Source organism: Lathyrus oleraceus, chromosome 2 (assembly GCF_024323335.1).
Source record: "Lathyrus oleraceus cultivar Zhongwan6 chromosome 2, CAAS_Psat_ZW6_1.0, whole genome shotgun sequence".
NCBI lineage: Eukaryota > Viridiplantae > Streptophyta > Magnoliopsida > Fabales > Fabaceae > Lathyrus > Lathyrus oleraceus.
Window position 1 is genome coordinate 190,099,641 of NC_066580.1, and position 14,603 is coordinate 190,114,243.

At 31.2% G+C, this 14,603-nt stretch overlaps 1 protein-coding gene across 3 annotated transcripts; it reads right to left on the reverse strand.

Moving 5' to 3' along the window:
* Positions 1–6,421: 6,421 nt before the first annotated feature.
* Positions 6,422–13,528, reverse strand: LOC127118809 (sulfate transporter 1.3). Of its 3 annotated transcripts, XM_051049062.1 has the most exons (16): positions 13,370–13,528; positions 13,223–13,281; positions 10,810–10,923; positions 10,052–10,399; positions 9,891–9,939; positions 9,594–9,801; positions 9,149–9,323; positions 8,970–9,035; positions 8,762–8,875; positions 8,318–8,434; positions 8,103–8,229; positions 7,663–7,949; positions 7,389–7,579; positions 7,097–7,182; positions 6,932–7,008; positions 6,422–6,829 (listed from the first exon to the last, which is right to left on the reverse strand). In XM_051049062.1, the coding sequence occupies exons 4-16, from the start codon at positions 10,373–10,375 to the stop codon at positions 6,686–6,688; spliced, it is 1,965 nt and encodes a 654-aa protein (XP_050905019.1). In that variant the 5' UTR covers positions 10,376–10,399; positions 10,810–10,923; positions 13,223–13,281; positions 13,370–13,528; the 3' UTR covers positions 6,422–6,685. The 3 variants fall into 3 exon arrangements, with proteins under 3 accessions (XP_050905019.1, XP_050905018.1, XP_050905020.1); XM_051049061.1 differs by lacking the exons at positions 13,223–13,281; positions 13,370–13,528 and adding an exon at positions 11,040–11,176; XM_051049063.1 differs by lacking the exons at positions 13,223–13,281; positions 13,370–13,528 and adding an exon at positions 11,030–11,150.
* Between the last annotated feature and the right edge of the window lie 1,075 nt (positions 13,529–14,603).

The window sequence follows — 14,603 nt, forward strand, 5'->3', positions numbered from 1 at the left end:
TGTCCACGTACGGACATTATTATAAACTTTTGCATTTTAGGCTTAAAAGTACGGTGCCCGCGGACTTGCGATCTTATTTTCCTGTTTTAGTCTCTTGATGATGTCCTCGAGTAGATCTTCAACTTAGGGTGTTTTAGGAATATCATTGTCAAAATATTCTAGGATTATAAGTGCTTCTTTTTCTTGTTGTTACATGTCCCTTTTATTTCCTTTGGAAGTTTTTTGAATTATTTTCCCATCGATATTTTTATACTGCATCATCCCTAGTGTTGCTTCTCCTATTTTGTTACATATTACGATCAAAATTGTACCTGGTGTGTTCTAGGATCTTTGTGATCAAGTCACCTTATGATAAGCATATTCCTTTCCCTTTTCTCCCCAACATGTATTGGATCATAAAAATTTCCCAGATTGTCGCAATCTTGTTGGCAAGCAACCACATTATGGCAACATCATACCTAATTAAGTGATTGGAGTTATTTTTCCTTTGAAAGAGTATATGATTTGCCACATAATGAATTATAAGAATATTTGGGTGCACAGAGCCTACAATGAATGGAGAAGACACCTTAGACTTAGGATTCAATAGAAAAGATGAGGTGGCACTCTTAGTTTTCACTTTCTTCTTTGTTCATGTGGCTTGAAGCGAGGTCCATCATGGGGTAGATTCAAAATATCAACAAATTCTTTCAAAGGTAGGGATACCTTATGCTTTCTTAATTCGAAGTAGATCATTCCTAAGGTGAAGTAGAGATTTGAAAAGAAAATCTTGACTAATGATGGATAAACTTCTCTTGAAGGGTTGTAGATTAATGTCTTTAAGTTTAATTCTTCAAAAGTCTTGAAGAATTCATATTCTTGAAAGATTTTGGCATCCAAACGCCTAAGATCTTCCTATTTATGTATTCTTTAAATAATCTCTTTTTTTCTTCTTGAGATGAGAAATCATCAGAGAGACGGGCAGGAGAAGGAGTTTTAACCTCTTAGGTTTCATGATGAAGATGATAATGGAATTCTAAAGTAGTGTTCTTAAACACATATATAAATAACAAGAACATATAAGAAGGGGAGAAGAGAGAAAAGAATGATGCAAAATTAAGGGAATATGATTACATATTTATAGTGTTTCTTTTGATAGTTTGGGTGTGCAAAAACTCCACAGAATCCTTGAAGATTTGGCCCGGAAAATATCATAACCAAAACTTTCCAAAAAATGTCTTTTAGTCGATTATATTTGAGGCCAAATCGATTATATGATGATTTTGAAGATTTTGTGTGTCCTCCATTAATGCTCTGATTTGATTTGCTTGAAGGCGAAGATACAATCTGATTTTATTTGAAATTTGGAATGCCATGGGGCATCTAATCGATTATTTGTCTTGGTTTGAGTCTCATTGGTCTTTTGGGGACTTGGGTTGAGATTTAGCTTTGACATACTGCTTTTGACACCTCTTTTTCATCAAGATTGCACTTATTTTTCATAAATGCTAAAAAAAAACTCTATTATTTCATCAGTAATAATAGTTTTTAATTTATGAGCAAATAATAAACTACTTATTTAGAGGGTTAATTATATTTTTCTGATTTATTACAAACTCATCTTCTCAACCTACTAAGAGGTTAACTGATCATCACATATCATAAGTGTTAAGAACAATCTTTAACAAAAATTTATTTTATCACGTTTGTTGAAATACATTATCAGCGGACATACTTGGATTACGAGCTTTAGTACCAAAACTTCATCAGGGCATCATGTATACTCAAAGGTATACATCTTGTTTTACACAACATCATTTAATATGCACTAAGACTTCATCAAAGTTTCAAAATATCCTGCAAAACAAACTAGGTTTTCACCTTTCGTATCCAAATCTTTTTGGGTCCTGGTGCATTAATAGTTCTAAGGGGTCTAGGATTACTACCTTTAGACCCTCTTATTTTATCAAACCAAAAAGGATATAGGTGGCCAAACTTATCACAAAAGGATCATTTATAAACATGGTGATTTAATTTCTTCCTATTAAAGCCTTTAATATGTGATCTACTATATTAAAACCCTAATCCAGTTTTATTCAAGGAATGTCTTTGATTTTATAGAATCAAATATAGGTTTTTTTTTCACCTTAGAAAATTTACTTAAGTTTCATGAAGATCTTTCACTTCCTTTTTCATCGAGACACAAGTCTCACATTTTCTAACTTGGTTTCTAAGATTAGACCTTTCTTATCTAAGTATTTCATTATACTATTTTCTATATACTCAATGTAGTCTTTAAGACCTACATTATGATTTTCAATCTTATTATGTTCCTAGACTAACTTAGCATTTAATTTAGCCAATTGCTTGTATGATAACATTGTTACCTCTCATTCATCTTCTTCGTGAGAAGCTTTCAATCAAACTTGTTCATCTTCTTCGTTGGAAGAATATTCTTCGAAGATTCTACCAGAGGTTAATTTTTCAAGATTTCTCCATAATGTTGAGTCTCTAAATATATTTATTGTTGAGAATTCTTTCTCATTTCTTCTTTCAAATATTCCACGGGATAAAAGTTATTTATCTTTAAAAGAGTTCTTTGACGAAGTTTCTCCATTGGACTATGAATCTTTGAAGGATTATTTGTTCACCGAGGTTGTTCTTTCAAAGGAGACTATTGGAGTTGATTTTCCTTCTTCTTCTTCTTCTTCAAAATATTTGTTTGATGAAGTTGATATATTCTTATAGGTTTGAGATCATCCCTTCATATTTTAAGATTTGAATTAACTCATTTAGTTTCTTGATGGTTTCTTCCTTCTCGAGTTTTTCCATAAACTTATAAACATTCACATCTTTCGATTTAAGGATTAGATTAGGTTTTTGATTCCAATTCTTAACTCTTAGATATTTTTTTAGCGATGAGAGTTCTAACTTGGTCTCAAATATTTTTAAAGTTTAAATAACATTTGCAAAAGTAACATTCTCATTCATCTTCTTCGCCTCGTGTGTTAATTCCCCCTTCTTCGATACTTGAAGATACTCCATAAATCATTTCAAGAGTGTCTCATATTTCCTTGGCGGAATTTCAATTAAAGAAATAAATAAATTTATTTTCATTTAAACACATATAACTAAGAATTGGTCGGCATTATCTTCCTCCTAAAACAATTAGTCATTAAACTGAAGTTAGACGTCGATTCCACTTATTGAACATGTGACACCATACAAAAGAGGGGTTGAATTGTGGAGGTTTGAAAGACTTTGATTTGAAAGAAAATCATTTAAGAAATCGGAGTTTAAAACCATATTATAGAACAATTGATTAATAATGTAGTGTAAATTCAATGTAAAGAAGGTTGTGTCCCCGAATCCTCTTATACAAGGAAATGTAGTTTTTCGGATAACTTTTAACCAAACAACGAACAAGGATTAAAGAGGTTAGTCTACAGACCAAACATAGATTTTGCACGGGTTGATATCAAACCAAGACATACTTTTGAGTTGGCTATCATCCAAACCAAACTAGAATTTTACATAGACTAACCACAAACCGAATCGAGATTTTTACCTGACTGATCTCGAACCTATTGAGTTTTTACACCAGGGTGAACTCAGAAACCAAGAGAGATTTTAATCGGGTTGGTCTCGAATAGATAAAGCTTTTAATCAGGATGAGCTCAAGAATGTTGGGAAGGTTTTCACTGACGAGTCTTCACGAACCAAAAGAGAGCTTTTTCTCCAAGGCTAAGCTCACAAACAAAACGAATACTTCTTAAGATAGTCCCCAAAAAAATACAAGAGCTTTTGCCTGGTTTAGCTTGCAATCAAACAACTAATTCTTATGGATACTTATTTACATGAGATAAAACTTGACTCTTGGTAAATTTACAATTTTATCCTATACAAGAACAAATATCCTCACTTAGATTAAAGAACATTCTCGAAGCATTATGACTAAAATATGTGAGAAATATGATATTTATAGAGGTGATGAGAGAAATGAAAAGTGAGGTTTTTATGTTTTTTTTTATGTAAAAAAGTGATAGAAAAGCTCTTTATTTATAGGTCAATGTGTGGTATAAATTTGGAACCAATCCATGGGACAAATGAATGCTCTAATCAATTAGGCTAATTGATTAGGAGGCCAAAATAATTTATTTATATGGCCATCAATGGAAGGTTTTAATATAAAGTCGTTACCATTCATTAAGAGATTGTCTCAATCGATTATATACTCAATTAATTATCATTTAATCGATTAGGCAAAAGATTTAATCAATTAAATAGTTAGAAAAAGTCTCTTAATCAATTCAACACTCCTCTAATCAACGGGCTAGGCCTCGTAAAAAAATTTTGGTGATATTATTATAATATGAAAGGCTTCTCAAGAGTTTTTGTTTGTGTGATTTAGCCATAAAATTTTCATAAATGCCCTTGTGTCTTTACAATACATTGGTCACTCAAACATACACGACTAGACGAGCTTTCACATTTTCTCTTTTTCACAACTTTGAAGCTTCAGGTCTTGGCATCATTATCTTTAGTATCACACAAGAACTATGCTGAGACTTGATATGTCTTCATGTTGATTATCGTCATCTGAGAGTTTGAAAGGTTAAACCACCAATGATTCTTGAAACCTAAGTCTTCACTTGATAGTTGTTAGACTATAATGTTGACTTTAAACAAATGTCTTGATCTTTAAGAGAATAGATTGATCCAAGAGGATAACTTGATCAATCATCTTGTACACCTTTGACTGCTTGAGTCATCTATAGCAGCTGCTTAACTTCAGGTGTTGCCATCTACAAAACTAAGCAGCTACTAGTTGGCTTGGATCTTGTTATCCGTAAACTTTACCATCTTAGATCACTTCTTTATTGTATCTGCAAGCACATAGATCCACACACCAAACTTAATTCAAATTTGATTAAAAATTCTAATGTACAATGTTGGATTAGAATACTTAACCTTCCCTTGAATATCGGAGATCACAAGTTCTTTGTTTCAATCAGAAGAGGTATTCTTATCTCTTTGGCCTTAGATGAAGAAAATAACACTAAGAGGTATTCTTATCCTTTTTGTCATGCTATGGTTCATTTATTAGATAATTCCCGTGCACAAAATAATGTTTGAGAAACGAAAAGATAACACAAAAAACACTTTATGCTCTAAAGTCCAATCAACAACCCAAAAAGGTCACTACATCAAAAGTAGATGAACTACCAAGAAATGATCTAACTTTTATGGAGAAATACCATATTTTGGATTATGTTTTATAAAAAATAATAGTAGATGATACAAATAGAATAAACGAAGAACATACATTGGGTTGTTTAGTAGATTTAGTAGATTAATAATTTAGGGAATCAAAAGTCTTTTTTGAGGTACATCGTGAAACTGAGGTTCTTGCTTCTCTGAGGGTTCCATTCCAAGTTGTTGATGTTTTATATATGGATTCTCCAAAGAATCCAGACAAGAAAACAACAAAGGAACAACAATGTAATAAATTTCCCTATATGCGTATTTTTTATTCTTGAAGTATATATATATATATATATATATATATATATATATATATATATATATATATATATATATATATATATATATATATATATATATATATCATAAAAGGAATTTCAACTATATCGCTCAAAGAAAAAAAAAACGAGATAGTTTTATTTGTGTTTATTTATTTATTTATCTTTTTGTGTTAGGTTTATATTTCCCAATTTTCTTTTTTTTTCTTCAATAATTTTTTAATTTAAAAAGAGATTTGTCATTGAGTAATCAAGTATACTAAATTTAATAGAGTTTTAAAACTATTTGATATTTTATCACAATAGTTTATTTTATTATCAAATAGATATTAATGAAATGGATTTTTAGTTTCTTAAAATTTTTATAAAACAATTTATACAAAAAATTATTAAAAATAAAACTATGTTAAGTTTGATCACTTCTTAAAAAAAGATATTTAAATATGTATTACTAAAACCAAACTAAGATGAATACATCAGATATTTTCAGCAGAGAATCAGGTTCTCAAAAGAAAAGAAAGAAAATAATGTCAAAATAGAAGATAAAATTATAGTAATAAAAAAGACAAAGCTAGGTATTAAAAAATCATATGCTACGCTATGTACGTATGTGCAACGAGATTTTACAATTTTAAATTTTTTCATATTTTCATGTTGTACGTTTACGTTAAAAAACGTGCCATACTTTTTTTCAAAAACGGAACGTGGCTTCTTTTGCGGCCATATTCATACATTAACCTCGTCCCGCGAAATCGCAATCAAACGAATATAATCAGATAAAATACCTAAAATTATTCTTGATCATTTATTTATTTTTTGTTTTAGGTTAATTTCTTAATTTTAATTATATCTCTATTCTTATATTTTGAATTTTAATGCTAGAGATAAAGCTTGAATAATTTGTAACAATTAACTAAGTTCTTTTATTTCTTTATTTTAATTCATAATAATATACCTACATTTTTAACCCACTATATCCTAACAAGTGAAATTAACGTGGATTAACAACTATATAAACCTCAATTAAAAGAAGACAGTGATAAAAATGTAATGAAACGTGTGTCAGCTAACATAACACTACCCAACAAAAAGGGCTAACATGTAAGAACTTCTCTCTATCCTTACTTCATTTCTTTATCACATTTTCCTATTACATTTTTCAATCAAGGTTCTTCAGCTAGCTTTGGAGAACAGTATGCAACAGCCTCTGCAACAGTGAGGAAGATCTTGTCTTCACCAAGAAAATTCGCAAAATTCGACGTGTGGAGTTTGTCTATTACTAATGGACCGGGATTCGCCAGAACAAGCTGCTCAAAAATGAGGTATATTTTTAGTTAATATATAGACTTATTCAATGTTTATGCTGCAAGCGCACGCTATTTATCTAAACAATATCATAGTTTGGTTACCTGAACTTCTCTCTTTTGAAGACTTCTAAATAACTCTTCCAGGGCATGGATGCCACTGGTATCAATATCAGTAACAGCTGGAAAAAATTGAGTTTAAGCATAAATGATAAATAATTATGTGTCTAGATGAGTTGTTGAGGAGAAAGGAAGAATATAGAGACTCACGTGACATCTCGACTATCAAAAACTGGATTCGTGTTTGGTACTCTCTTTTCACTCTTTCTTCTTCATCCATCAACCATCTTAATATCCTGCAACAGAATTGTCCGATTTGGTGTTAGAAATAGGTTTTGATATTACCAAAAAAAGAAAGGAAAATTAACATTTTATAATAGTTGTCTACATGAGAAGAGTGAAACACTAACTGATTCTGTAGAATAATTTTTAATTACAAATACAATTCTTCAAATTTATGTTCTGTAGAACTAGAACATAAAACAAGGCTTAACATTGTTACCTTTCTTTAACATAATTTGAGTTGGAAAAATATATTGCAGAATCAACTCTTATAATCAATACACCAGGAACACTTGTGGCCTCTGGATATTGCTGGATGTTTCTATAGACAGTTGTCCTAGGGATCTTCCCCAGAATCGCCGTTCGGGGCCTCGTGACTTGCAATAGGATCTTTGCAAAGGATATGGAAACCTGCCACATTATGTAATAACAATCAAAAACTAAATTTAAAATTAGTTGAGAGAATAATAAGATAACTTAGTCTTGCTGCTTACAGCAATCAAAAGTCCTATCTCGACCGAGGCAAAAACGACCCCAAAAAATGCTCCCATGCAAGCAACAAAGTCAAATTTATCAATTTTCCATATCAAAATTGCTGCCTTATAGTCTACAAGGTTGATGACGGCACAAATGATAATTGAAGCAAGAATGGCATTTGGAGTGTATTTGAAAAGAGGTGTGATGAATTGAAGGGTTAAGAACACGACAACGGACATGACAATATTAGAGACTGCAGTTTCGCAGCCAGACATGTAATTTACTGCTGACCGAGAGAAAGAACCTGATAATAGCAAGAAAAAGTATATCAGCAGCTAGAAAAGGGTAATAAGCCCCTCACTGGTTCATAGTATAAAGTATTAAAATGAACTTTTAATGTCGGTTAGAATTTATGTTACAGATTATCGGATATGTTTTAACACTTTCTCAATCTTACCAGTTGCTACATAACAGGAAGTCATTGAACCAACAACATTCATAGCTCCTAATGCTACCATTTCTTTGTTTCCATCCACCTGATAGTCCTTCATAGAAGCAAATGTTCTTCCAATTGCTATGGCTTCCTGTAACCAAAATGTAACAGTTTATCGTAACAGCACAAGTATATAGTAAAATATTCTGAATGAACAAAAAATCTCAAAGTTTGCTTACAGTCAAAGCTATCATGCCAGCCACAATCCCAATTCTAACCCCTTTTGCAAGGTAATCGCCGGTAAAATAAATTTCCTTCACAGATGAAGGATTGATCCCTTTCTCTATATGGTTTACCTACACACATCAATAGACAAAAACTTTTACTACTTAGGATAAACAATTAATTAAGCGTTTATTATAAAAATAATTATGTATAACTTATTTATGTACCAAAACATACAGTAAAGTCAAAATATTTTAATATACGAAGCTACTTTCATAAGCTATCTTGAAGTGTTTATAAAAATAAGTTGAAAACAGCTTAGGGACATTTCATAAACTTTTTCCATAAGCTTTTTTATATAGCTTCCCAACTACTTATGCAAGTAGATACTTTTACGAAAACTGAATACAACTATTATATGCAATGTTCAGAATAAGAGAAGGGTTATATATACTTACAATCGCAACACCATGCTTGTCTGCTCGGGTTATGAAAACAAAAAAAGTTGAGAGTACAACAGATATCAATGGAGCAATTGCCGGCACCCAGAAGTATTTTGGGCCCTTCTTTCCCTGATCCACAACATATCATATTATGATTAAAAAAATTTTACAATCTCAACAATCTGTCAAAGAAATGTACTGTAAAATGGATAAGAGTACTTACAATATGCTTAGCAAACAGAAGAAAACAAAGAAAGGTAGCTCCAATTAATATAGTTTGCCAATTCCACTGCAAAATGTTAGATATTAATCAGCTTTAGAGATTTCACACCCAGACACAAACCTTAAAATACGATTATTGATTTTTGTGTACAAGTATAGAGAAAGAAAGGGAAAGCATACCCCATGATGGGCTGATGAGAATACTGAATGCATCACAGAGATTACATCGGTTTTCCTTGTGAACTTTTCAATCCCAAGGAATCCCTTAAGTTGTTGAAGAGCAATTGTGATGGCCGCTCCTCCCATAAAACCAACAATTGCAGCATGTGATAGAAAATCAATCAAAAATCCTAACCTGATCGAAAAATCCACCCAATTGAAATGTCGTCAGCATAAGAGATTGGTAGCACATCTATAGGGCATCAACACTAGCTATGTAGCACCGGCCCTTCAGATTAAAGGTGGGTCTAGTGTCTGACACACCATCATTGATGGTTACACTCAATCACTTTCATTTTCTTAAAGTATTACCGGCATCAGTGACGTGTTCAGTGTTCAGTGTTCAGTGTCTCCTATATGCTAGAAAATATCAAGTGTAAATTCCCTTGGAATCAATATGTCATACCTAAAAATGCCAAGAGTTGCCTGCGTAATCCCAGCAAAAAATGTGGCAGTAAAAGCGAGTCTTCTATACTCTGTAGGATTTGTTTTAGGATCAATCTCATTCTGAAGTAAAGTCCCTAACAAGAGAGAAATCACCGCCACTGGTCCTATTGCAATATCTCGTGAACTACCCATAACCGCATAAATCAGTGGTGGTACAAAGCTGGAGTCTATAAAGAATAGAACAAACTCTCAGTCTTAAATCCAAAGAAAAACAGATAAAAAAACTTGATCTGGTGATGAGAAACAAAAATCTTACAAAGTCCATATTGTGGAGACAGATTAGCAAGCTTTGAGTATCCGATGTCCTGTTCTCAAGCCAAATACCAAAACATTAAAAAAAAAGGCAGCGGGCAAGTAATCGATTACAATCTCATAGTTTTCTGAAAGATCAAAATCAACATTTTGAAGTAAATTTACCTGAGGAATGCAGAGACTTGCAATAGTTAAACCGGCAATAAGATCCCCTTTAAATTTTTGGAGGTTATAAGTTCTTCCCCAACCAAGTATGGGGAATATAGCTTCAATTCCCAAAACGAACTTCCGGGACTTTGTCTGATCCTTGAAAGGCCGTAGAGGATCGTCTGAGAAGAATGTTTCTTTTACGGTGTATAGGAATTCCTTGAAGAAGCTTTGTTTTGGAGGAATTCCAACCTTGTGCACGTATGGTTCCTGTCCATTTGAAGACAAACTTCTGCTATCCATCTCTTTTGTTTCAACATTTTCATCAGCTGGATGACTCATTGAGGACCTCAACACCGGCTTTCACTGTAATTCACATTAAAAACTTACATCTATTACCCACTAAAAGTAAAATAGTTTAACAGCAGTATTATCATCATTATTAATTAAAGTGATACTGATGACAATTTTACAATTGTCTCTGAGGGGATTTGAACTCTATCCCTTGATGTTACATAGCAAAACTTTTACTACTGAACTAACACCGCATAGATATAAGACGAATTTAGCTTATATTGCATTCCGATCAGGCTCCAATAGGCTATATACACTTCTATAATTGCTAGAGCTTCACAGTTGAGTGCACCATGCTACATACAGCTATGGTGCATAACACAAAATTGAAGAACAAAATAAGGTACATAAGCATGCACCGTATGAAAGGGATGGGAAGAGATTTTACCAACTAAGAAATAATTCAGAAACATAAAACCAACCTGAATGAAAGGGATGGGAAGCTCACAGAAGAGTGTAACTAACTGGTCAGAACTTTCAAGACTTGTTGAGAAGCTACTTTGCTTTATATAACTCAAGTCAAAAGTTGGTGCTGGCTGAAAGAATAAAATGTAGCAAAATAAGCACGAACGCAAATCACAAACATCACTGTCATGAATAGTTAGAAATTTTAAATAAATAATTAGCAGGTTAGTGTTAAACCGTGACTAACAGCTTATGGAAGACTTAGAAATTAAGGTTCTCATGTAGAAATCCAATTGTTTACTTCATATTGAAGAATGCTTAGGATTAAGAGGATATATATAGTGTGATAAGGAGCAAAAGTTATTTAGCAGCAGGAAAATTTTGCTACTACTACTATTATTATATTAAATTATTAAATCATAAGACAAGTTGTAATTGTTTTGCTTAATCAATAATAAAGAAGTCAAAAAAGTGAAAACAAAGAAAAGTTGAACTTTGGTTTATGTCACTAGTAGTAACAATTTCACTGACAATGTCTTGGATTCTCATGCCAAATTTGGAGGCTGATTTAATCAAAAGAAAAACTCAATTGAAATATGAGGAAGTTGATAGTGAAATTTCATATCTGATGATGTGCATGTATCTTGTAAGTACAGTGTGTATTTTTATTAACTTAGTTAACACAAACTTCCTCCGAAAGTGTACATACATAATAAGTAATTCTAAGGATACACATACGTTAACATTGACACTTTAAGCCTATTGATAACAAGTTTTACAAAATCGTATGTTTATGTCTCGGAATACCAATCTAACTGGTATAACAGTTTAATGGCTTCAAATGTGAAACACCAATACATCAATGAAAAACAAGTGTAATAATGTAAGTGCCATGCGGTTTATGTTGTTTCTTCGAAATAACATTCCAGCTTCTACATTACGTACGTCAATCACGTAAAAAAGTTAAAAATGAATCAGATTATTATACCTTAATGTCGTTCTATTTTCTTTATGAATATCCATCTACAAGTTTACTCCTTCGAAATATTCTTGTCGAGTAATTGTAGCAGTTAAATCCGTCTATAAATGGAATTAGAAGAAGTTTTAAGCAAGATTACTATTAACTTAACATTTGCATAAAAAAACGGTTCTTTTTCACAGTATTCGAATTTGTTCTTCACAAGATTTCAACTAAGGACCTCTCACTTAAGAGTACCATGTACATATTCACCCTCTCCAAACATAGTGAGGTGCCACAGAGCTAACTTGTTTGAGTTAAACCTTAATAATGTTGTTTGACCAAAAAATAAAAACAAGAACAACAATCTTGCTTGATCGACCAATAGCAATGCTCAATAAGAAAACCATTACTAGCATGTTTGAAAAACGCTAAAATCATGGTGTACTAGAAGTTATACACTTAGTATACGTTTGGTTAAGCATTATCTCATCCATTCTCGTGTCCCAAAGCTCAATTGACGTGATTTCTCCAAAGCAAGTAATTGTAGCTTCAATAATGCGTGCGTTTTATTTGACATCGAACTTGAAAACAAACAGAGGCTTAGTGTGTTTTTTTTGTTTAACCGTAATAAAATTTGATTTTGCAAAATTGATTTATGTTTATGATATACATTCATGTAAAATGGAGTTGAACAACAAATTCTATGTGAAAAATCAACTGCATAGGCAAAAGTTCTAAACTCTAGGTTTCAAGTTAGAATGAATTAAGAAGAAACTGAATTCTACTCAGAACACTCGGCGTGTGTATAGTTTTGTAGTGAAAAAAATTGATTCTAAGTGAATTGACTCTCGCTAAAAGTGACTTAAAAGTAAAGTGATACATTCTTGCAAAAGTCAATTGAACAATAAATTTCAGTTTAACATAATAATCACGTTTAGACTAAAAAACTACAAATTCTATCTTCAAATAAAATCAATTCTGAAAAGCAAAATCAATTATACTCGAGAGCAACCAAACATGTCAAAATCAATTATACACACTCAGAATCAATTCTAAGTGCTCCAACCATAAAACCAAACATACACTCATTCATGTCAAAATCAATTCTAATCATATTAAAATTTAAAAGTGAAATCAAAGATACACTTTACTAAAACTCAAGAGTATAACCATCGCATAATGAAACATATGCTCAATGTATACCATCCATTAAAATATAGTATCAAAGATTATCATTAACGTGGTGCCACAGCATTTGCTTTTCAAAATCCACACTTTACAAAAGCACTATACTATACACACAAGAAACACAAATTGCACTTTTCATTTCAAAAAGAAACAAACAAACGGAACCCAAATTTGAACTTTTCCAAACAACCAAGAACCACTAAAACCAATTAAAAAAACAATTCAACTTTAAAAAAAGAATAAAGTCAAAAACCTAACTAATAGACTGAATGAAAACTAACCTCTCTTTTTCCTATGCTTCTCATGCAAACCATTGATAGTGGAAGATTCCCATCTAAACCTATCAACATTTTCAACGAAGCAAAATAATGAATCAAAGAAATGAATAAACAACACATGAAAGAGGAAATGAAATGAGAGATACGCACATGAAACAGTTTCAGCTTCGTTTTCAATTCGCTCCACAATCGATGGTGCTCGTGAGTCGGTGAAGAAATTTGTATATTTATTGTGAAAGATTTGAAAGCCATTAATAGAATAATTGAGTGACACTAAATTAAAGAAAGCAATTACGTCTTGGTTCGATGAATCTGAAATTTCATACCGGAATCGTTACTTTAATTTTGCAAGTTTGTTATTTTGTTTCCATTGCCCGGATATATAAGGCAATGCGTGACATTTTGAGGAAAAATCACAAATTATTTTTTATTTATTTTAATAAGTTTGTTTTTAAATAATATGTTTTTATATCTTAATTTAAAATATTATTTGAAGAAATGGATAATATATTTACGGTGTAAATTTATTTTATTGTCAATCAATTGATCATCATTCATCCTAACAAAACAAACTAAAAATTTTAAAATACTTGTATGACACGGCGAAATGATATATCTTTATTGAATCATAATATAATTTTTTTATACAATAAAAACATTGAATATTATTTTTTTATTAATTTATAATAATCAAAACATAATATATATTTGAGCAAAATTATATGCACTATGCACGTATCAACATGACGCGGACACTTGTAGCGGCAATGAGTAGAATTAAAAAGTCAAACTAGACCGAAAAAAGTGAAAAGTTCGAAAACTTAGATTTAGTTTTGCATTCCTTTTCCCAAACATGCAACAATACCAAACTCATGAATAAAGCCAACACCTTGACCACATTCATTATGTATCCAACTCAAGTTTTCTGTTTCCATATTTTTTCCATTTCAAACCATCAAAATATCCGTTATTTTTTATTGATAGGTAAAATAGGTATTAAAAATAGAAAATTTACATATATTTATTTAAAAGCACACCTTATGAACATTTTATTTATTAATTTTGTTTGTACTTTAATTCTTTTGATTCTATCTTATATATTAGAGCTGGCAAAATGAATTACCCAGCTCGTTTAAAATCAATTTTAGCCAGCCTTAAACTTTTTAAATTAGACTAAGAAAACCCTATTATAATATAGATTACAAAATTATTAATGGTCCTTAAACGGAATATTTTTTATTATGTTTTATAAAAAATTAAAATAAAAACTTTATAATATTTATTATAAACTCAATAAAAAAATCTATATTATTTTAAATATAATACATATTTACATACTATATTATTTTTATAAATAATATAATTTATTATTAAATATAATACA